Source organism: Enhydra lutris, unplaced genomic scaffold, assembly GCF_002288905.1.
Source record: "Enhydra lutris kenyoni isolate GAN:26980312 unplaced genomic scaffold, ASM228890v2 scaffoldscaffold7, whole genome shotgun sequence".
NCBI classification, from domain to species: Eukaryota; Metazoa; Chordata; class Mammalia; order Carnivora; family Mustelidae; genus Enhydra; species Enhydra lutris.
The window spans coordinates 45,224,829-45,250,149 of record NW_019154091.1 but is presented as its reverse complement, the minus strand read 5'-3'; the positions used below and the strand labels follow the sequence as shown (position 1 = coordinate 45,250,149).

Genomic DNA, 25,321 nt, shown 5'->3' with positions numbered 1-25,321 from the left:
TTGTGATCTCTGTCAAATAAATAAATAAAATCTTTAAAAATAAAAAATACATGTATTATGTTGTGGAAATTAATTCATTAATGTTTAATAATCACATGCAGATGACCAGAGCCATCTATCCATTTCCTGACTCAAGACTACTAGATTCTAAGTCTTAAATATTCAATTCAAGCAATAAACAGGAATCTGAGGTTGGTTTAAAATTCTCTCACAAGTCATACCACATAAAGAAAAAAGCCTTAAAGCAAGTAACTGGTAACAAAATTAACATCATTTATGCAGTAATTTTTGTAACAGTGAAGAATTCTGCTGTCTTAACTCTTAAGTAACCTCTGTGCTAAGTTACTCTCAAACAACTAAGGTAAATACTCAAACACTGCCCCTACCTAACATTAGCCAACCACTACATCTGAGAGCAACAACGTGACTTCTAATTTCTGTTCAAAGTAATAAACATGAATATGGAGACAATAGCAGACTGTACTTCCACTAGATAATAGCCTTCACTATGAGTAGGTATGGTCTAGACTTTAGATGGAACAATGTCTAGTAACATTGTTAGAGCAACACCTTCAGGTTCAAAGAAAAACCATAACCTTCAACCTAATGAATTTTACAGGAAATGAAGTAAGTGTAAAGAGACCAAAGCTAACTATGTTTAGCTATAATAGGGTGAAATATTTGGAAAATAATTCCCGGGGGTGGGAGTAGGGGAAGAGGAAGCACTAAAGTTGCACAACAACTAAAGAGGTACCAGAACTCCACACCAAGGGTCCATAAAAAACACAAAACTGTTGAAAAGCTGAATTTCTTTCCCTAATCTATGTTAGTAAGACACTTTGGTAAAAAAAGAGTTCAAAAATCTGACAAAAGGGTCTTTCTTCAAACTTGAGAGTTTTTAGATGCACAGTATTTGAAAAACATTTTCATACCCCATTTTTAGAAACTTTCTCATTGTAAAACGAACCAAATGCCACAGGAATCCAATCCAAATGTAAAAGAAATTATTCAAGAATAAAAACTGTCATGGTCCCTCTATACCATCTTAAAATGAATTAAGATCTAGCTATATTAATAGAATGCTGAGGCACAGATGATCATAGTGTAGTCTCTCATGATAGACTTATATAAAGTTTATTATTAGATGCAACAGAAATAGGGGAGCCTGGGTGGCTCAGCTGGTTAAGCGCCTGATTCTTGATTTTGGCTCAGGTCATGATTTCAGGGTGGTGAGATCAAGCTGCGGGGGGGCGGGGGGATGATGCAGAGTGGGTATCAGGCTCTATGCTCAGCATGGAGTCTGCTTGAGATTCTCTCTCCTTCTCCGTCTGCTCCCCCCACCCCACCGTGCACTCTTTCCCTCTCTTAAATATATAAATAAAATATGTTTAAAAAATAGAAAATAGAAAAAAATAGAAACAGCACAAAAGTAAATGACCTGAATTCTACTTAGGAGCTTTCACACTTTGCAGTAATATAATGTTAGAAGAACACTTATCTAAACCTCTATTTCCTTTTTCATCCAACACTATGAGCACACATTTGCTACTCCAAAATACGATGAAAATGCAAGATTATATATTATATATTCTCTCAGAAGGACTATTTAACAGAAAAATTGGGTTTATATTAGACACTGGCAGTCCTTTCTCAAAATAACTGCCACCAAATTTTTCTGCCAGACTATCTTAAATAAAAAAAAGAAAGAAAGAAAAGAAAAGAAACACCACACAGTTATTAAAAGAATATTCCTGGACTACCAAAGAATCTTCAAATTTATAATGAGCTAACTCAAAAGATACAGAGGTCAAAAATTTCAATGTTACAGAGAGGTCTGGGCTTTCTGCTGAGAAGTCCTGTGGAAAACCTTCCTTTACTGTCAGAATAGGTCAATTTTGGGACGCCTGGGTGGCTCAGTGGGTTAAGCCGCTGCCTTCAGCTCAGGTCATGATCCCAGCATCCTGGGATCGAGTCCCACATCGGGCTCCTTGCTCAGCAGGGAGCCTGCTTCTCCCTCTGCCTCTGCCTGCCACTCTATCTGCTTGTGCTCACTCTCCCTCTCTCTCTCTGACAAATAAATAAATAAAATCTTTAAAAAAAAAAAAAAAAAAAAAAAAAAGAATAGGTCAATTTTACCTTAAGGGAACTCCTCCAAAATGCCCCAAATGAAAAAGAATGGTACAAACCTGGGAACCTAGGGTAGTGCAAATCTCCTTCACTTTCATCACTTTCTTTAACCCAACGTACCAGAGTATTTTTCTGACTGTACTCATGGCTTACACCTTTGACAGCTTGTGTGACAGTATAAAGATACATGCCCTTAATCCTATCTGGCCACTAACATTTCACACCTGGAAGTGTACAAATGAATCCCAACAAAATCTTCTTTAATTGTAAAATCTACTGTAAAAGGATACAATGAAATGTGCCAGAATCTAAGTATGCATAAGGAAAATTCAGTTAATAGTAAGGTAAATTAAAATCAGAGCCAGTAGGCAATATAATTTATATGCAGGGGTGGGGAAAGGAGATGGTTTACCAAGGAATTAGATTCCTTTTGCAGTAAGATGATACAGGAGATTTTATATAAAGCACAAGATATACCATCTAAAGTCAGGAAGGGGTTGGATGATTTCATGGATCCCTTAAACTTTAATATTTGAGAAAAAAAAACCCAGCTTACTCTTTTATAAGATGTGAACAAACAGAAGAGAAATAAGGTATTTTTATATGTAATTATTTTGTCTCAAATCAGTTTGCTCTTCCAAGAACTAAAGTGACAGCTATAATTTTGTATCCCATTATTTTTAGCTACACTAAATGAACATTTTCAATTTTCTCCATTAAAAGGTATTTAATAAAACAGAGGACAATAATATTTAATAGAACCCTCAAATTATAAGAATTAAGTATTTCTCCTTTATTACAAAATATATGACCAATTTCATGTTGTTGTTCAGAAGATATCAGACAGGTAATCAAAACTCAAAGTGACCTCCTAATGATTTCACTTCCTAGGAACATTCCAATTTAACCATGAGTGTCTACAAATGTCATTTTTATATAGCATACAGAAGTAACTGAGCTTATTCAAGTCTTTGAATATCATCCCTCCCCCCCAAATCTCCCTTGGGCCCTCTGCCCTCAAATACCCAAGAACATACACAAAAATGAACTTAATCAAATGACACATGTAAAATAACTCCTGCATCAAGAAACAAACAGATTTCTTTCTGGCAACTGTTTTAAAGTGAGAAACAGTTAAAACAGAAAGAACAGAACACTAATGGATGTTAATGAACCACTGAAATCCTACAAGATGAAGTTTCCCACCTACCAAGACTTCAGTGGATATAAAGAGGACACTGGAATTAGGAATACTGGCTAGTAAAATAGCTCAGTCTAGTCTTTGAAATCCAGTCATGCATAGAAGTATGGACCCAAGAACACAATTCTACTATACCTAACAAAAAAAGGGTTTTTTGTTTTTTTTGTTTTTTTTTGCTTCTTTGTTTTTGTATTTTAAATAGGAACAAACACTTTTAAGTGTTCTTCCCCCCCCCCCCACTTTAAGTGTTCTTATGAAAAGGTACATTTGGGGTGCTTGAGAGGCTCAGTAAGTTAGGTATCTGACTCTTGGTTTTGGCTCAGGTAGTGATCTCAGGGTTGTGAGATTGAGGCCCTGGTCAGGCTCTGTGCTCAGCACAGAGTCTGAGACTCACTCTCCTGCTCCCCGTGCCCCCACCACCAAATAAATAATCTTTAAAAAAAATAAATAAATGTTACATTCATAATTTGGTATTTAAAGGTTTAGTTTAACTTTTGAAATAGAATATACTCACTTTGATATATGAAAAGATCAGGAAAAGCTAAACTCTACCCAATTTCAGCCTCCAAATATCATTACAGTCATGTGACATGGCAACATAAAAAGCTTAAAGGGAGGGAAAGAAGTTTCTAAGCTGTTACTTGATGGTTTTATTTTCCCAGGGTGACAATTAGAGTGGGATAAGAAAAAGAACAGGATTAATATAGTATTTAGATCTTGCTAACTTACTGCTCCAATAAAACTCATCTTAATAATTAGAAGCATAAAATCCTCTAGAGGTACCAATTTTTTCCTCATTTGTTTCCGTTCCATCAAGACAGTTTAACACTTGGGGTAGAAAGAAGAGAAATAAGAAATCTAAAAAAATAAAATTGTGTCATGAAAATCAGCTGAATTCCACATATATAAGATATCTAGAACAGCCAAAGTTATGAAGACAGAAAGTAGAATAGTGGTTACTAGTTGCTGGGGAAAGAAAGGATTAGGAAGTTATTGTTAAATGGGTACAGATTTCAGTTTTGAGATACTGAAAAAATTCTGGAAGTGGATAGTGACGATGGTTGTACAACAATATGAATGTACTTAATGCCACTGAACTGTATGTTTAAAAACAGTTAAAATTATTTTTTTAAAGTTCCCTTCAAAGAGGCCATTCAAAAAAAAAGTCCCAACCGACACCCACTCTATTTTAAGCACAAAACCAGATCAAGATTTCCTGTTACATAGTTGTGTATAGGTTTCAAAGTTTCATTCATACTTTCATTCTGAAAGCTTAGTCTATGTACCAGTGACTGGTATGTAAAAAGTGATTTCAACATATTTTCTCCATTCCTCTGAATCTTTAACATTTGTAGTTCAGCAATTAATGTCCTTCAAGGATCAGGGCTCCTTTCTGTGGTCAAAACAGCATTAACCCTAAAATTAGCCAATCTTACAATAAAGTAATTTTATGAATATGCATTCAAGAAATGACATGGGGGCGGGGAGGTTCATTTCAGCAAGTTTATACTAATAGAAATACCAAGACTTCATGCCTAGCTCTTTGATATCAATTAAGTAAATACACCTGCAGTGATTACATGATAAAGTCTGCACCTCTATTTTTTCTACAGATCCTTAAAAGGCTAAAAATTTTCTCATAAGGCTGTACACCACTCCTCAACATGTAGGATCCAACAATTATAAATGTGAAATTCTCCCACACCTACTAAGAGAAGCCCAGTAATCTACACTCTGATGATCCTATATATAGTTGCTAAGTCGAGTAACTAAAAAAGCATCATGCTATGGCTCAAAGGCTATCTTACTGATATATTCCAAGTGACATCAAGCACTGACTCACAAAAGGCAACTCTGTAGTAACTAGGAAACCAACTTGGTTGACAGTTCACCCTAAAAATCTGAAATATGAGAGAAGGGAAAAGATTATTAGAAAAGTAACCTAACCATTGAGCTGGCTGTGTTAGAAAGTGAAAATACCATATGATGGGCAAAGTTCATTAATATACCATCTGTCATCAAAATCAAATCTATTAAGACAAATCTTTACTTATCAAATTCATGTAGTCAAAAGACTGCTGACACATTACAACATATTGTGACAATGGCAAATATTTCTTAAAAGAAATTCTAACGCACAAATACCACCTGTTAAAATGTTGAAGACATGCTTATATTGTTGCATGTTTTTTTAAAAAAGATCAATCAATGCAACCTTGGAAAGAGTTACCCACTTCCTTAAACCATAATGATCTTAACCATTTTAATATCAGTATTATCTCAATAGTGGTGGCAGGGTGATAGGAGATTATGTGGCCTAAAGCTTATCTGTACTTACAATGTGGCATTAATTTCAGGAAAATGCACTTAAGTGTGGTAACTATTCAAGACAAACCTAGTAAAGTTGAAAAAAATTATAAGTAACATTATACTTTGATCCATTACACTTTGACTCACTTAATTTACTTAGCTCTTAATTCACTATCCAATAAAAATTATATAAATGGACACAATTAAATGTATTCCTAAAAGGGCATAGGTCAATTCTCACTAATCATAACTTTCTAAGTCAGCTCTGTTAAAACCTGGGAAAAGATGATCAGTTCTCATTCACAAATACGAATGCAAGTTGTCATTTAACAGAACTGTATATATTAATCCTGGTACCAGTAATCTCTCCAGTTAATTTCAGCGTCAGAGATAATTTAGGACCACTCTAACAAAACAAATCCTAGACAGTGCCAACTCCCAAATGTCCTCAACTTAAAACATTAGTAACTTGGAATAGGTGGCATTTGTTTATTATATTCCCACTATATTTTAGAAAGTCTAATATTACCACTATATTTTAGAAAATAAAATTTCTTCCCTCTATATTTTAGAAAGTCTAATTTTGTCTAAAGGCAAATTAAAATCCAACACATATGTTCTCTATTTGATTCCATCAAGTATGTGGGAAATAAAAGAAAAAAATTGTGAAAAAATAAAGCCTGTGTAAAAACAATCCCAAATTACTTTGAGGAAAAAAAGCCCAACTAGCAATTATAAATTAATAAAACTAATGAAAACAGGGAGTGAAAAAAAGAAATGACAAAACCAACCCCTCCTCGCTGACCATCTACATGTATGGAACGGATGTGATCTGCCAGATCTGGACTAGAGTTGAAGCAAGCCTGGCACTGGTCCCAACAACAATTATAGGCAATATTTTTGCTTGAAGAAGTAGTGCTTCCTTGTCCATTCATCATTGCTGGAGTTGAACGCCCACTGGATATTGTGCTGTCTACATCCATTATAGTACTGCTTATGCTACAAAAGAAGAAAAAAGGCTGTGTTATTCCTAGAAATTCACTAACATGAATATGATCTTATAAATACTTAATTAAGATTACTACTTGACATTCTGCTCCATACAAAGCATACTAACCATATTTTCTATTAGAAAACAACACTGATTTGAAATTATTTAGTTGGCAATAATGTACAAATCAAGTAATAGTTTCCAGCTATAAATAACTGAGAATCAAGGGTATCTTTACAGTTCTGTAAATCACTTGTTAATCCAAAACCTTTTCCTCTATTCACTAATCTGAGGATTCGACGGCTTGTCACAGCCCACCTCTCTCCATCTCAAAGAAGTTTGGGAAACTGTGCTGTATCTTCTCTTCTAAATAAAAAACCTGGGACACCTGGGCGGCTCAGTCAGTTAAGCATCTGCCTTCCACTCAGGTCATGATCCCAGGTTCCTGGGATCAAGTCCCCCACTAGGCTCCTTGCTCAGCAGGGAGCCTGCTTTTCCCTCAGCCTACTTCTGCTTGCCATTCCCCCTGCTTGTACGCTCTCTCTCTGACAAATAAATAAAATCTTTTAAATAAATAAATAAATAAACGAGAAGAAGAGAGAAAACTGGGTCCAAGCAAAGTTTCCCCGATTTTACTGAAGTCAAAATAAAATGTCTTTCCCTGGCCCTCAATTTTTTTTTTAAAGAAAATCACATATTAGTAACTCTTTTATTAAGAAAATCACATATTAGTAGAAATAGAGTAATAGAAGTAATTCTGAATGCCCAAAATTTCATATCTTAATAAAATGTAACATACTTTTGCCTCCCTTTTAAAAGCAATCAGTTTAGGGGAAGCTGGCTGGCTCAGTCAATAAGAGTATGTGACTCATCAAATAAGTAAATAAAATCTTAAAAAAGGGAATCTTTAGAGGTGCCAGTGGCTCAATAGGTTAAGCATCCGACTTGGCTCAGGTCATGATCTCGGGGCTATGAGAGCAAACCCCACATCAGGCTCCATGCTATGCAGAGCCTGCTTGAGGTTCTCTCCCTCTCCCTTTGCCCCTTCCCTCGTGCTCATTCTTTTTCTAACATAAATAAATAAACATATTTGTTTAATTAAAAGCAATTCATCAAAAAATTTTTTCATTTTAGTATCTTCCCAATACAGAAACTACAGGAAAATAGTTTCAACACAGAAGGGTCAACAGTAAGAATGTTTGCAGGTTAAAATCCATCAAAAGCTATGTATCTGCTTACAATTTAAGTAACAAAAATTATGAAAGTTCTATTAACTTAACTTTTAAGAGGCATGCGTCCCTACTCCAAAGTTATTACAGAAAATTTCAACGACACAGAAAAGTATATCTAAATCTAAACTTGACAATTTTCATTTTGTCCTATTTGCTGTATTTTCCCCGCTCAATCATCTGCAAGTTGCAACATGATACTCCAGCCACAATTATTTAAGCATACACCTTCTAAAAATAAGAACATTCACCTATAACCAAACTTATTTGCTGATACGTAAAAGTCAAAATAAATTTTAACTTATTAAGTAAGCTTCTGTTTTGTTTTTCCCTTCTTCCTCATTAAGGAAGCTTAATAATGATTTGTGTCTAACACCCTATGCACCCATTTAAAAAAAACTAGCAAGGGCACCTGGGTGGCTCAGCTGGTTAAATGACTGCCTTCAGCTCAGGTCATGATCCTGGAGTCCCTGGAGGATTGAGTCCCAGTATCCAGCTCCCTACTCAGCAAGGAGTCTGCTTCTCCCTCTGAACCCCCCCCCACCTACCTCATGTGCACGCTCTCTCTCTCAAATAAATAAAATCTTTAAAAAAATAAAGTAACTACCAAAAATGTTTCTTAGGTTGCTTCAGACATGAAAAATGTCTGAGATTTTACTTTAAAGAATGTTCACATAGGGACGCCTGGGTGGCTCAGTTGGTTAGGCAGCTGCCTTCGGCTCAGATCATGATCCTAGCGTCCTGGGATCGAGTCCCACATCGGGCTCCTTGCTCGGCGGGGAGCCTGCTTCTCCCTCTGCCTGCCATTCTGTCTGCCTGTGCTCGCTCCCTCTCTCTCCCTCTCTGACAAATAAATAAAATCTAAAAAAAAAAAAAGAATGTTCACATAAGTTCATCCGGCTATCTACCAGTCAATATATATATTCCAAATGTAAACTCTAAAACTTCATTCTAAAACTCTGTAATCTTGGGGTACCTGGCTGGTTCAATCAGTAGAGCATGTGACTCTTGTTCTCAGAGTTGTAAATTTCAGCCCCACACTGGGTGTAGAGATTAGTTCTTTTTTTTTGTCCCTTTATAATCTCTATTAAACTCTCAAATGCAAATCACCTCTTGAATACCTGAACATTTATTCATATTTTTTGTTTTTTGCATAAACTGTTTTTCTACACTGAAATGCGTATTTTAATTTGAGCCTTAGAAATTTCAATTTTCGGGGCGCCTGGGTGGCTCAGTTGGTTGAGCAACTGCCTTCGGCTCAGGTCATAATCCCGGACTTCCAGGATGGAGTCCCGCATCGGGCTCCCAGCTCCTTGGGGAGCCTGCTTCTCCCTCTGACCTTCTCCTCTCTCATGCTCTCTCTCACTCATTCTCCCTCAAACAAACAAACAAACAAATAAATAAATAAATAAATTTCGATTTTCGGGCGCCTGGGTGGCTCAGTGGGTTGAGCCTCTGCCTTCGGCTTGGGTCATCTCAGGATCCTGGGATCAAGTCCCACATTGGGCTCTCTGCTCAGAGGGGAGCCTGCTTCCTTCTCTCTCTCTCTCTCTGCCTGCCTCTCTGCCTACTTGTGATCTCTCTCTCTGTCAAATAAATAAATTTAAAAAATCAAAAAAAAAAAAAAAGAAATTTCAATTTTCATGAGGCCCTTAATATTTTTCTTACTGCTTGTTTCATGTATTTTAAAACATTTTGACTATAAAACTCAATACTTCTGTAAACCAAAGGCAAATAAAATATTAATAGTTTTAAGTGAACAACCAACCACACTCAATTTATAAACAATCTTAGGGAAAGAAAGAAATCTCAGTGACCTCTTCTGATACAATCTCTAAAGTATAGCAAAGTGTAAACACACACACACACACACAAATGCAGGGCAGTAATGCTCTAATTTCCATACCTAAATCAGGGAGGGAGATATAGACACAGCTATCCTCTAAAGGCAAAACTTCTTTTAAAGGATACACAAACACTGTCCATGTTTTTTTGGAGGAGGGAAGGGAGGGTCAGTAGGAGAGAACTTTCACTATATACACCTTTTGAATAATTTTTAATCGCATACCTGTACTGCTTTTATGTAAAAGTCCAAAATTAGTTGAAAATGAAACCAGAGCGACTACCTTCAGCTCAGGTCATGATACTGGAGTTCCAGGATCAAGCCCCGAATAGGGGTCCCTATTCAGCAGCAGGTCTGCTTCTCCCTCTGTCCTTCCCCCTCTCATGCTCTCAAATAAATAAAAAAAAATCTTTGGGGTGCCTAGGTGGCTCAGTAGATTAAGCCTCACCTTCGGCTCAGGTCATGATCTCAGGGCCCTGGGATCGAGCCCCACATCGGGCTCTCTGCTCATCAGGGAGCCTGCTTCCCCTTCTCTCTCTGCCTGCCTCTTTGCCTACTTGTGATCTCTCCCTGTGTGTCAAATCAATCAATCAATCAATCAAAATCTTAAAAAAAAAAAAAAAAGAAAATGAAACCAATTTTCTCCTTAAATTAGATAAAGTAAAGGTCAAGAGACTCTACTTACTATAATATTATATTATATTATATATTATTTAATATATCCAACTAGCAATATAAGACTACCTTATAGTCTTATATAAGACAGTGCTTAGTATACATTTTTTGCTTATTAATTTTACCATAGAAGGGGAACCTTGTAAGTCCAAATATCCATAAACACTAAGCACTAGGTAATTAGTCTATGTGCAGTATCTTTCACTTGAAACATAGTACTTCATGTGGATACAGATCCTCATAAAAAGATGGCATAATGCTGATGTTAAGAGCACGAATTGTGTCCATCAATGTCAGCTAAGCTGCAAATGCAACGGCAGAGGAGGTAAGAGACAGGTCCCAGGCCCTAGAAGACTTGATCAAGAGACCGTCACACATGTGCAGCATCCCCAAAGTCTCCCATTCCGTAGCAGGGCCAAATGAGTCCTGCCATATAGTCCCTCTTAGGTTTTCTCCAACTTCTAGGAGTGCCCAAATCCTAAGTCTCCAGGCTCCCTTTTGGCCCCAGACCCCTGCTGGAATCAGCAGTTCTCTCCATTCCTAAGACTGATAAAGGCAACAGTCCTGATGCAGAAAAGCACAGGAGATAAGGTACAGTTAATTTCAATTTTGACAGGACTGAGCTAGTCACAGATGTCACAGAAAAATGTCCTCCTCCTTCCTATAACAGTAAGATATCAAGATGATCTGAACTAGAAGGGCACATTCCTTCCACTTATCCTGTAATATTCCTAGGATAGTAAATATATTAAAATTTTTCACTCAGTTCTCCTTCCCAATGAATACCTACTGATTCTGTAAAACAGGAATAAAAGCAGTCTAGTATTTGGACGAAAACCAAAGCCAGAAAAAGCACTCTTATTCAGGTAATTACAATAATTCTAAAGCAGTGTTTCTCAGTATTCTATGTATTACCTGGCATCTTAGCAAATGCAGATACTAATTTGGTAGATTTGGGGGTAGGACCTGAGATACTGTATTTTTAACAAGCAGCTACTTGTTGATACTCCTGCTACCACAGTGTAAGTAGTAAAATTCTAAAAGATCTTTTACCATTATTACCCAAGTAAGACCAATCAGACTATGCAAGGGAAGTGTCTCCCATTGCAAAATGATAAACTAAAGCATACACAAAAACACTCACAGACACACATGCACACCCTGTGACAACAGATAATCCCTAAGTTTCAAAAAAACACATGCTGTTAGAAATTCAAATGCAGTATTTAGAGAAGGACATGAGACATTTTCAACCTAACAACATTCCCTTTTCCCTCTTTTCCATGGGCTCTTTTCCTCTTGTTAAGAAACTACCTGGCACACCAGACGTTTTTACCCCAACATCTAAAGTACACAGATTTTATGAAAATGACTTCCTCTGAGAATTCAAGGGCCAAGTCACTCTACATTAATAGACCCTTTTTTGAGAACTCAAATTACTGTCGAGCAAAACATCTGTGTGGTGGATATGACCACAGCTGACAGGGCTGCCAACACTGAAAAGTAAAGAGCAGCTTGCTGAATGACAAAATACGAGAAAAGAGGAAGCAATACATGGATGTTATATTATCATGATGGAGGACAGATCAGGCTCTTCATGTAACAGAGTAAGAAAAGTTCACTGATTCGGTTTCAGATTCCACATTGCAAACACTGCAAAACAAACAAACAAACAAACAAAACACTATCCCTTTTATCAAACAGGCATAAAATTAACCTAAAAAGGCTATTAAAAATAGCCTTCCTTTTCCAACTAAATATCTGTATGAGGCCAGATAGTCTTCAAATAGTTCAACCAAACAATTCATTGCAACAGACTGAATGCAGAAGTTGATATGAAAACTAGCTGTTACACCAGATATTAAAGACATTAGATATAAAACAACATCATTCTTCAATTTTTTTTAAACTGGAAAAGTTATTCTATGTTAAGAAAATACTGTTTGGGGGGGCGCCTGGGTGGCTCAGTGGGTTAAGTCCCTGCCTTCAGCTCAGGTCATGATCTCAGGGTCCTGGGATGGAGCCCCGAATCGGGCTCTCTGCTCAGCGGGAAGCCTGCTTCCTCCTCTCTCTCTGCCTGCCTCTCTGCCTACTTGTAATCTCTGTCAAATAAATAAATAAAATCTTTAAAAAAAAAAAAGAAGAAGAAGAAGAAGAAAATACTGTTTAGGGGTGCCTGGCTGGCTCAGGCGGTAGAGCATGCAACTCTTGATCTAAGGGTCATGAGTTCAAGCCCCACACTGGGCAGGGAATCTCCTTAAAAACAGAGAGAAAATACTGTTTGTTACCTATAATTGGTTCATTTTTAAATTAATGTTTCTAAGTTCTTGGTCTTAATTTCTGCTCCTGTAATAGTGATAAATATAACCCACATAAACGAAAGTTTTTTATTTTTTCAGTAACTTTTGAATAGCTTTACTGAGATCTAAGTTATATTCCTCAACATTTAAGAAAACAAATGGATTTTTAAAAGCAAAAGGTCTGAGAACCACTGTTCTGGATCAAAGCTTAAATGACTCTCTCTAAAACAGATTGGAAAGATTATGTTCCTGAGATGGAATATTTTTATTTTATTCTGATTGTAACTGCTGAATTTGAAATTGAATCTGAGGTCCAATGGGTAGAAGCCTTGTCGGGAGTCTTCTTTTCAGTTACCTATGAGGAAAGTCATTTATATTGTGGATTTTCCTTGGTATCTTTGGGTTCTTTTCTTCTCCCTGCTCATAATTTCTAAGTTACTGAAATGTCTTTTTTTTTTTTTTTAAAGATTTATTTGACGGAGAGAGAGAGCGGAACGGCAGGCAGAGGGAGAGATAAACAGGCTCCCCGCTGAGCAGGGAGACCAATAAAAGGTTTGATCCCAAGACCCTGGGATTATGACCTGAGCCAAAGGCAGACACTTAACCAAATGAGCCACCCAAACGTCCCTGAAATGTCTAACCTGAAAGGAGGGTTGAGAACAGGGGCCTGAAGGTATATGGATGTATAATTTGAATATAAGTATAATTTACTCTTGTCACTCAAAAAACTTTAAATATCCTAATTTCCTATATATATGTGATTGATTAGCAAAGTTGGAGATCTGTACTGCAGATCTAATTTAGGCCTCCACATATCCATTTACATAAAATTAGATCTGCAAATCACACCCTTACGCCTTACCCAATTAAACACCTTCCAAGAAGACTCAGTTATTTGCTACATGCTCTCCCCTCCTAGGGAACTAATAACTAATTAAAGGGCTGACACAGAACAATACTAAGAGTTTTACTGCCTGGGGTGCCTGGGTGGCTCAGTGAGTTAAGCCTCTGCCTTTTGGCTCCGGTAATGATCTCAGGGTCCTACGACAGAGGCCCACATCAGGCTCTCTGCATCAGGCTCTCTGCTCAGTGGGGAGCCTGCTTCCCCCATCTCTCTCTGCCTGCCTCTCTGCCTACTTGTGATCTCTGTCAAATAAATAAATAAAATCTTAAAAAAAAAAAAAAGAGTTTTACTGCTTAACTTTGAGGTTCCAGTCACTTTTGCATTTGTGATATAAAGACAGTTAAGATCATTAAGTAATGATATTTTTCAAACAGAATTTCCCTACTAGTAATCCCCTTTCATAGTTCTTGATCAGTAGAACGAAGTGTAGTATCTGGAGACTGAAAGACAAGTTGCCTATATCTGCAAATCAAATTTTCAAGACTAAGCAGCCAAAATAAAACAAAGAGGGGCACCCGGGTGTCTCAGTCAGTTAAGCATCTGCCTTAGGCTCAAGCCATCATCCAAGGGTCCAGTGATCCAGCTGGCACTGGGCTCCCTGCTCAGCAGGGAGCCTGCCTCTCCCTCTCCTCCCTGCTCATGCTTTCTCTCACTGTGCTCTCTCTGGCTATCTCTGCCTCTCTCTCTCAAATAAACAAAATCTTAAAAAAAAAAAAAAATGTTGAGGACACCTGGGTGGCTCAGTCGGCTCATTGGGTTAAGCTCAGGTCATGATCCCAGGGTCCTGGGATGGAGTCCTGCATCAGGCTCCTAGCTCAGAGGGAGTCTGCTTCTCCCTCAGCCTGCTCTACCCTGCTGCTCCCTGCTGCTTGTGCTCACTCTCTCTGACAAATAAATAAAATCTTTAAAAAAAAAAAAAGGCTTAAAACATTTGGTGAGGGCGCCTGGGTGGCTCAGTGGGTTAAAGCCTCTGCCTTTGCCTCAGGTCATAATTCCAGGGTCCTGGGATCGAGCCCCATATCGGGCTCTCTGCTCAGCAGGGAGCCTGCTTCCCTTCCTCTCTCTCTGTCTGCCTCTCTGCCTACTTGTGCTCTCTGTCTGTCAAATAAACAAAATCTTTAAAAAAAAAAACATTTGGTGAGACTGACAAAAAAAAAAAAATTAAAGAAACAGAATAAGGAAATTTTGTTTAAATACTAAAACCGACATAAACGTGGGGCACCTGGGTGGCTCAGTGGGTTAACCCTCTGCCTTCGGCTCAGGTCATGATCCCAGGGTCCTGGGATCGAGCCCCGCGCATCGGGCTCTCTGCTCAGCAGGGAACCTGCTTCCCTTCCTCTCTCTGCCTGCCTCTCTGCCTACTTGTGATCTCTGTCTGTCAAATAAATAAATAAAATCTTAAAAAAAAAAAAACTGACATAAACTTGTAACATTCATTTATAAACGGCACTTTGAATTTAAATTCACTTAAGTTTTACTGTTCTGACTTACTTTATAAATATAAATTTTTGAACTTATAAAAAATACTAATAAAATATCATTTTAATATGTCTTGGACATTGGAGTTCCACACAAAAAATTCATTGGGGGGGACGCCTGGGTGGCTCAGTGGGTTAAGCCTCTGCCTTCGGCTCAGGTCATGATCCCAGCCAGGGTCCTGGGATCGAGCCCCACCATCAGGCTCTCTGCTCAGCAGGGAGCCTGCTTCCCCCTCTCTCTCTGCCTGCCTCTCTGCCTACTTGTGATCCCTCTCTGTCAAATAAATAAATAAAATCTTAAAAAAAAAATCATTTGGGGAAAAAAATTTCATCCACTACTCAGTCTGTAAATTGTTTTTAGATTGTTTATTTTCTCAACAATAGTCCTAAAACTGTCAAACTACAAGCTATGAAATGGATAGTACTTTTACGTTAAAAAGTTAGAAACAACAACAAAAACAGAAAACATGGAGCTGTATCATACACAGAATAAGTGACAGAAGAGGATAAAAAAGTGCCATAAACTTAAAGAATGTAATAGGAAGGGGCACCTGACTGCCTCAGTCAGTGGAACATGCAACTCTTGATCTGGGAATTGTGAATTCAAGCTCCACACTGGGTGTAGAGATTACTTAAAAATAAAAATCTTAAAAAATAATAATAATAACATAGTAGGAAAACAGGATGATCAAGGCATCTAACTACTTCCTTCAATATTTGGAAGTCATTGATTGAGGTTCCACAAAGGAACTTTCCTAATCTCTAAAGAATCAAGGCTGTTTTATTTTTGTTCTTCAATGAAAACCATACAATCTTTAGAAAGTCTTAGGTTTATAAACTTCTATCTTACTATAAAACAAATATTCTATAATTCTTACTTTAAAAGAATGGAACACTGTCCTGCATATGGACTGAAGAAAATGACATGAGATAAAAGGAAATAAAAATTCTGATTTGTAAGTTACATTTAACAGGATCACAGCAAGCATTATAAACTTAGCTTAATTCTAACTGGTAATAGTTTTACATAGAAATACGTATACTATACATAATTTTCAAGGTATTTATCAAAGTGTAGGTAAACAGCATTATATCCACACACCAGGGATCTGTAATCTAATCACCCAACTAGGTAAGTTGTTACTTGACTAACAGGTTATGTTACTGTCATCTATGAAATTGCCACTCATTACTAGAATGATTACTCTGTTTCTCCCATGCTTATAATCAAAATTATTAAAGGCTAAAATTCAAGAGTGTCAACCATTTAGGACAAACCTGTATTCTTGAAAAGTGTGAAGCTGTATACCTGATATTATATGGATAATATACAACTTTAAGAGTGAAATTCTACTATTTCTCAACTCCATTTGTTGGAATGGACTACAATTTTGTGCCCTGCTCCTTATTCTAGACATTGACAATGGGATTGAAAGTCATCAAACTAAAAGAGTTAAAGGAAACAGGCACTTCAAGAAAATTATGAACTGTCTGCCTGTTACATTTTGACTCTTAAAAAAAAAAAAGATCATAGAACTTACTGAATCAAAATTTACATCACAAAGTAAGGTATTTTATTTAAATCTGAGCGCCTATTCTTTATTATAACAGCTAACACTTACTGAGTATATTTCCCAAAGGTGGCCACACCATATATACTTTCCCACATCCTTTTCTTACAATATGGCATCAAGGTGCTGAGGGGCCATTACTACCTCCCCTTGAACATGCTGAGGGGCCATTATTACCTCCCCTTGAACGTGAACAAACGTGAGACTACTACAAAAGTGATACTTCAAGACTTCAAAGGCGAGGTCATAAAAGGCAATACTACAGCTTCAGCCTGACTCACTCTTGGGACACACAGCTTGGGAGACCAGAACTACCACATTTAGAAATCTGGCTCCCCTGAAACCACTATGCTCAAGAGACCTCCTGAAAAAAGTACACAGAGCTAGAGAGAGATGCCAGGGAGTCCCAGATGTTTCAGTCTTCTCAGCCCAGGCACCACACATGTGACAAATAGGTGAGTGCATAAGTGAGTTTTCTGGTGATTTCACTTCCCAGCCTTTATACCGTTGTTCTAAATTGATACCAAGTATGATAATGATGTGATCTAAACCTACCCAGCCCTGCTCAGATCTTAGATTTGTAAGCAAAATAAAATTGTTTTTAATCACTAAATGTTGGTGTTGGCTGTCATGCAACCATAGTAAGTGGAAGAATGCTTGACATGTATTAACTCATTTAATATTTACAACAACCCCATGAGATAGGTACATTAGTATCCTCAACTTAACAGATAAGAGGTTGAAACATAGAAATTACGTGACTTGCCCAAAGTCGCACAAATTCAAAAGGCTAACGCCAAACAACTCAGTTGCCACATTTATACAAAGGAAAAACATGAGAAACCACAGATTTGAGAAATACTGGAATGCAGCCCTTATCATATGTCAGAATAAGTTTCACTTGGTGTGCCCATACAAAAAGTTGCTTCTTTGCTTTTGTACATCTAAAACACATACAACACAAAAGATATTTAACGTTTACATATAATTTGATTCTTTGAGGTAGATAGTTTTGCTAACAAGATATTAAATTTGATTCCTGGGGCACCTGGGTGGCTCAGTCGGTTAAACGTCCCACTTGTGATTTTGGCTCAGGTCATGATCTCAGGATTGTGAAAGAGAGCCCCGCATCCGGCTCTGAACTGGGCAAAGAGCCTGCTTAAGATTCTCTCCCTCTCCTTCTGCCTCTGTGGGTTCTTCTCTCTCTCAACAACAACAACCAATAAAGATTCCTCCAAGTCAATTAGCTTCATAAAAAAATTAATTCAAGGTCATAGAAAGCAACACTATCCTCAGGTAGAACTTGTCCCAAATTTAGAACTTAAGCCACTGAAACAGAGAGGAGCCTGACAGTGTCAACATAAAATTCAACTCCAAATATTCACTTGTCTTGGGACAAAGGGACAGTCACTTTGGTTTTTCTTTATCAAGAAAAAACAGTAAATTAGAGATTGGGTTTTAAATGGGATAAAGGAATTTAGATCACATCAGATTTCTGTAAGGCCACCTGGTTTTGCCTTCCAAACAGCCAAGGTGCTGTAAGCTTTTAAACCTTTAAACTCAGAAGCAATCAGAAAAAATAAGTAAAGGGAGGCCTGTGTGGCTCAGTCAGTTAAGCACCTGCCTTAGGCTCAAGTCATGATCCTCATGATCCCAAGGTCCTGGGATCTTCAGCATCTGACCCTTGCTCAGCAGGGATCCTTTTCTCCCTCTGCCACTGGAGGCTCCCCTTGCTTCTGCACCAGCTCTCTCTCTCACAAATAAATAGAACCTTTTAAAAAGGGGGGAAAGGGGCGCCTCGGTGGCTCAGTGGGTTAAAGCCTCTGCCTTCGGCTCGGGTCATGATCTCAGGGTCCTGGGATTGAGCTCCACATCGGCTCTCTGCTCAGCAGGGGCCTGCTTCCTCCTCTCTCTCTCTGCCTGCCTCTCTGCCTACTTGTGATCTCTATCTGTCAAATAAATACATAAAATCTTTAAAACAAAAAAATAAAAATAAAGAAGGGGGAAAAGAAGTAAAAAAGAACAAAGAAAGTAAAAACAAGTGCTTGTTCTATCACATGCGTTACATATGCTCAAGTCACATTTCCGTAAAGCCCTATTTTGGTTCCTTCTGATCTGCGTAATTTGTACTAGAATCACCTAAAAGTCTCTCATTTAGGGTAAACTCCTAAGCCTATGTAGTGTAGCCTTGCACACAGTCAATGCTCATACTTTTAGTGACAAATTTAAGCAGGATTTTTAAGGCAAGTAAAATACATGGCTTTGTCATACTGAGATAATCATAAAAATTAATTGGAGGCACACTAAAAATCATTAGCCAAAACCAAGATATTATTATTACTATTGTTACTGTAATTACAAGCTATTATCACTGTAATTTAAAAAGCTAAAATGGGTTTTTCTAATCAAGAAAAAGACTACTCTCCATCCCTACAATTATTTCTCTGAATAAAAACAAAAGATTTTTTCCCCAAGACCCAGCAGCATTCACTAAATTGGTCAAAAGGGACTTTATGCAACAATGATGAAATATAGCCTATGGAAAACAAGTAGGCTACATTCTTATATTACCACTGTGCACATCATTTTAAATTTGCTTCTCATTTCTAGTTTATTGCTCTTTAAGATTACTCCACCCACATTTTTCACGGAGTTTAAGACCAGATCAGCAACCAATTACCTTCACAAAGACTGTAACACTAGAAACATTCTATTTCAATGTAATTACATTATAAGGAGTTACCTTTTACCTTCTTTTTTAGTCTTTTACCTTCAAAAAGATTCCATGGAAATGCCTGTATGTAAAGACAGTATGTAAAAAAAATCTGCTACGAAGACTAACACCCATTTTGTAAGAAGCAATCACATTTACTTGTTTTTTTTTAAGTTAGTGTTAAATCACAAAAATTACTTAAAAGATTATTTCAATACACACATTTCTGGCAAAAATGTCTACAGGAGTTCTCAACACCTCAAAAGACATGTTCAAATCACTGCCAACATGAACGTAAAGCACTAAAAAAAATCTACTGCTACTGCTGATTCATCCACTCTCGGTACTCTAACAAATATTTATAAAAAGTAATGACAAGACAAACCGTAAGTGACTCTTAATCTCACAAAACAAACTGAGGGTTGCTGGGGGGAGGGGGATTGGGAGAGGGGGGTGGGGTTATGGACATTGGGGAGGGTTTGTGCTATGGTGAGTGCTGTGAAGTGTGTAAACCTGGCTATTCACAGACCTGTACCCCTGGGGATAAAAATATATGTTTATAAAAAATAAAAAATTTAAAAAAAAATAAAGTAATGACAAAAATTTTATAATTTAGCAATGATATAGTAAATGTATTTACTGAGAAATACAAATACCCTTCTAAAGTCTCTGTATTTTCTCTAATTATTAACACTTCATCTTTCTAGAAATTTGAAACATAAATGAAAACCAGAAAGCAAGACAGGGACTTCGAAAAGCATTAAACTTAAATAAAATACAAATAAAGACACTCTATTCCCCTAGAGACTGAATAACTACAACACTTAAAAATCAACTTTTATACTTCATAGTCTTAAAAAGGATTTAGGCCATGTATATTATAATTACCAATGAAAATGAGGCCCAGATATGCAAATGAATTCAAGCTCCTAAGTTATACTTTGCACAAGAGTTGAAATTTAAACTAGCCACTGACTTAATAGTGTTTTCATTAAACTTCCCCAAAGTTGGTTACAAGAATCACCTAGGCAGTATGGTAGCTACGAGCACACCTAGACTGCCTACATTCTCAAGGACCTCTGTAACTCTGGGCACGTTCTAATGTCTGCACTTCCTCGCCTCATTAGTTGTTTGTGAGGATGCAATGAATTGAACTTCATAAAATCCTTCCAGTAAGCTCAAAATGCTCAGATTCATAAACAAAGTACAGAATAGGAGTTTTCTCCTAAGATAGTATCTAAATTTATTTTTTTGTTGGGAAACAAAATATCAGTTGGGGAAGTCTGCTTTTTAAATTTTTCAAAAATCACAACTTTTTTCAAATACTGTTTCTACAAATGCTGTTAAAAAGAAATGGGAGAGGGACGCCTGGGTGGCTCTGTGGGTTAAGCCACTGCCTTCGACTCAGGTCATGATCTCAGGGTTCTGGGATCGAGTCCCGCATCAGGTTCTCTGCTCAGCAGGGAGCCTGCTTCTCTCTCTCTCTCTCTCTCTCTCTTTAAAAAAAAAAAAAAAAAGAAAAGAAAAGAAATGGGAGAAGCGGTGCCTGGTGGCTCAGTCACAAGAGCAGGAGACTTTTGATCTTGAGGTTGTGAGTTTGGAGTGCCACACTGGGTGCAGAGATTACATAAATAAGTAAACCAACTTAAAAAAAAAAAAAGAAGAAGAAGAAGTGCAGAAGATATAAGGCATAGAATGATTCTCCTTCCTGTTTCATACAGCCATGATAGTGAAAAAGAAGAAATATGTATCAGGTTCATTCAGAAATATGTATCAGATTCAGTCTAATCCAACCAATTACTGAGTTCTGAATACAGGCAGTGCAATAGTTGAGGACAGCTGGTAAGTAATGGGAGTATAAAAATAAATAGAACCAGATTTTAATTCTTAAAAATGTTATAGCCTAAAAAAGGCAAACACAAATGGATATTTCAACATGACACCATAAGTTATGGTGATTTTTGAACCCAGAAGAAAGTATGTAAAGAGTATCTTTGAGATTCTGGATATAGCAAAGCCGGGCTTGGGATATTCTGAATTATGGGAAGGATAAAATAGAGCATTTGCCAGTCTACATCAGAATCACCACATTTGAACTCCAAATTATTTTATATTGTTTAAAACCCTCACTTTTAAGGAAAAGAATCAATCTGAAGTTCAGAGAAATGAAATGATTTGCAAGCAGTCTCTAGTAAAGCTAGTACTGTAATATCAATTACTGATTCTCACCGGAAGCTTTCTTTCCACATCTATCTGCATAAGAAATGGAAGCATAAATGACTCTACAAATTAAATACAGCCCTAGGCCCTTTACATATTCCATCTCCTTTAATCACAACACTAAGATACTCTATTTTACAGGTAGGTAAACAACTTCTGAGAAGTTAAATTATAATACCTTCTAAGTTCAGGTTAACTTGTCCTTGAATTACTTTAGTTATGGATGTGGCTGGAAAAATAAGCAAGCTATTGTTCCAATGAAATCCTCAAGAAAAAAACATTTTACTCAGAAATAATAACATAATATTTTTCTTAAAAGCCACTCAGGAAATTTTTCTTTAGTTTCCTTTCTTTAGTTTCCTAAGCATGACTTTTTCCCTAATTTGTTCTCTAGTTCAAGTCTCTTCATTTCAGACCTGTACTATTCCTACCACTTCCTAATTGGTCTCCCAGCTCCCAAAATTTCCTCTCTACCTTTGCCACATTTTCCTGTAACACAGAAGTTTAATCATTCATTCAAAATACATTTAAAAATACCTAAGGGGTGCCTGGCTGGCTCAGTCGGTAGGGCATACAACTCCTGATCCTGGGGTTCTAAATTTGAGCCCCACACTGGGTGAAGGTATTACTTAAAAATAAAATATTAAAAAAAACAAAAAACAAAAAAACCACCTAAAATAAGCATCAGGCACTGTGCCAGGTGCTGTGGATAGAACAAAGATCAGAGACATGATTCCTATTCTTAGGAAGCATAAACTCTAGCAGGAGAGATAAACAGTAAACAACACTCGAATTGTAAAAAGGGCAACTGAAGAATTTGGGAATGCTAGCATTGTGCCTAACAAAGAAATCAGGGATAGTCTGCCTAAGAAAATGTTTGAGATAAAACCTGAATGGGGGGCACCTAGGTGGCTCAGTTGGTTGAGCGACTGCCTTCGGCTCGGGTCGTGATCCCGGAATCTGGGGATAGAGTCCGGCATCGGGCTCCCACCTCCGTGGGGAGTCTGCTTCTCCCTCTGACCTTCTCGCCTCTCACGCTCTCTCTCACTGTCTCTCTCTCAGATAAATAAATAAAATCTTAAAAAAAAAAAAAAAAAAAACCTGAATGGGATTAGGAGTTACAAAGAGAAGCTGGGGAGAGGTAATAGAAACTGATTTACAAACCTACACAGAAAAACTGCACACATCTGTTATTAGCATGAAAAATCCCACTTTAGCCATTCTTATTTCCCAGTTCGAATGTGAATCCTCTGACCTAGGCAGGAAGTCTGAACACCTTAGGCTCTTTTCTTCCTATGTTTCATTTAGGCTTTCTGAAAATCTCTCCTGCCATCACCTGGGTGGCTCAGTCGGTTAGGCCTCTTCCTGCAGCTCAGGTCCTGATCCCAGGGTCCTGGGATGGAGCCGAGCATCAGTCCCACATCCTTGCTTGGCAGGGAGCCTGCTTCTCCCTCTGCCTGCCACTCCCCCTGCTTGTGCCCACCCCACCCCGACAAATAAACAAATAAATAAAATCTTTAATAAAATAGATTGTGTGCCAAATACTCTACATGTAATCCCCATAACAATCTTACAGGATAGTTAACTATTACTGTCCCCCTTTTGCAGATGGGAAACCTGAATAGTAAAATGGTAAATAACTTAAATAACTGTCCCATAGTCACCCCATTTAAGTGAAAGCCAGAACTCAAACCACACATTCTGACTCAAATCAGTCTTTTTTTTTTTTAATTTTTTTAAAGATTTTATTTATTTATTTGACAGAGAGAGAGAACACAAGTAAACAGAGCGGCAAACAGAGGGAGAGAGAGAAGCAGGCTCTCTGCTGAGCAGGGAGCCTGATGTGGGGCTCCATCCCAGGACCTGGAATCATGACCTGAGCCAAAGGCAGCCGCTTAACCAACTGAGGCACCCAGGCGCCCCTCAATCACAGTCTTAAACCACCGTTCTCCCTACACTTTCTCCTTCCTTAACTTCAAAATTGCCACTTAACCTTGGTAAAATGTTATGCATTTTTATACAGTAAATGTTTATTTTTTTTTTAAGATTTTATTTATTTGACAGAGATCACAAGTAGGCAGAGAGGCAGGCAGAGAGAGAGAGAGGAGGAAGCAGGCTCCCCGCTGAGCAGAGAGCCAGACTCGGGGCTTGATTCCAGGACTCTCTGGGATCATGACCTGAGCCGAAGGCAGAGGCTTTAACCCACTGAGCCACCCAGGTGCCCCACAGTAAATGTTTCTTAACAATGATTTAGGAGGGGCACTTGGGTGGTTCAGTCAGTTAAACGTCTGCCCTCTGCTTTCAGCTCAGGTCCTGATCCCAAGGTCCTGTGATTGAGCCTGGCACTGGGCTCCCTGCTCACTGGGGAGCCTGCTTCTCCCTCTCTTTCTCCCTCTGCTGCTCCCTTGCTTGTGCTTTCTCTCGCTCTCTCACTCACTTTCTGTCAAATAAGTATTCATATTTTATTTTTTTTTAAAGATTTTTATTTATTTATTTGACAGACAGATCACAAGTAGGCAGAGAGGCGGGCAGAGAGAGAGAGAGGAGAAAGCAGGCTCCCCACTGAGCAGAGAGCCCGATGTGGGGCTCGATCCCAGGACCCTGGGATCATGACCTGAGCTGAAGGCAGAGGCTTTAACCCACTGAGCCACCCAGGTGCCCCAGTAATCATATTTTAAAAAACAAACAATGATTTAGGGAAAAAAGCCCTGTAGTGACTATCCATTTTAGATTTTCTACACTCAAACTCATTTATAAAAATACCTTTACAAAAATCCACAATTTCAGAAATGTCCCAACATTTTTTTTTTGATAGACTTGTCCACAACCATTTAATCAACATTTATTATGCACCTCTGGATTGCCTCTAAGTTGGTAAATTGTTTTAGTCTTGTTCTAAGATTTTATTTATTTATTTGAGGGGGGCACATGCATGTGAGCAGGGGGAGGGGCAGAGGGAAGAGAGAGAATCTCAAGCAGACTACATACTCAGTGCAGAGCCCCACACAGAGCTGGATCCCACAACCCTGAGATCGTGACCTAGGCAAAAAAGGGGAGTCAAGAGTCGAACACTTAACCGACTGAGCCACCCAGGTGCCCCTTGTTTTTTATGTAAACGCTGCTCCCACCATAGGGCGTGAACTCATGAGCCCGAGATCAAGTCATAAGCTCTACCAACTGAGCCAGCCAGGCACCCCTAAATTTGTAGTTCTTAACTTAGACCCACCTCTTGAAAATCTGATAGAAGTTGCTGACATCTTCTCAGAGAAATCACATGAAATTTTGCATCAGATCTCACAGGCTTTATTGGAGTACACTGACCTAATAACTTTAAACTTATCAATACCAAATACAATGATCCAACCAAAGGCACCAATTCCTGGCCCTCAGTTTATAGTCTCCTTTATTTATATAAATTCTATTGTTGCTGTTTCAATTTAATTCTAATAATTAATTAAGTACTCACCATATTCAAGGTACCATGTTTGGATCTAAAGAGGTAAACTGTCCCTGCTCTCAGGAATACTACCGTACAACAAAAAGGATGAAGCAAGCATTCAAATAGTGTGGATTCTTCAGAAAAGTTCATAGGACTCTAATAGGAATTCATTTGGACTTAGAATACAATCCCTTCATGGTAAAACCTCTTTTTAGCAGTTAAAGAACTAAGGCTCAGGGGCGCCTGGGTGGCTCAGTGGGTTAAGCCGCTGCCTTCGGCTCAGGTCATGATCTCAGGGTCCTGGGATCGAGTCCCGCATC

At 38.0% G+C, this 25,321-nt stretch overlaps 1 protein-coding gene across 1 annotated transcript in view; it reads right to left on the bottom strand.

The window, feature by feature from the left end:
• The window catches only part of LOC111142259 (AE binding protein 2), a 66,848-nt gene that overhangs the window by 35,247 nt on the left and 6,280 nt on the right, over positions 1-25,321 (bottom strand). Inside the window, exon 2 of the mRNA XM_022495305.1 lies at positions 6,430-6,637. Coding sequence (XP_022351013.1) covers positions 6,430-6,637 — 208 coding nt within the window. The remainder of the gene's footprint in view (positions 1-6,429; positions 6,638-25,321) is intronic.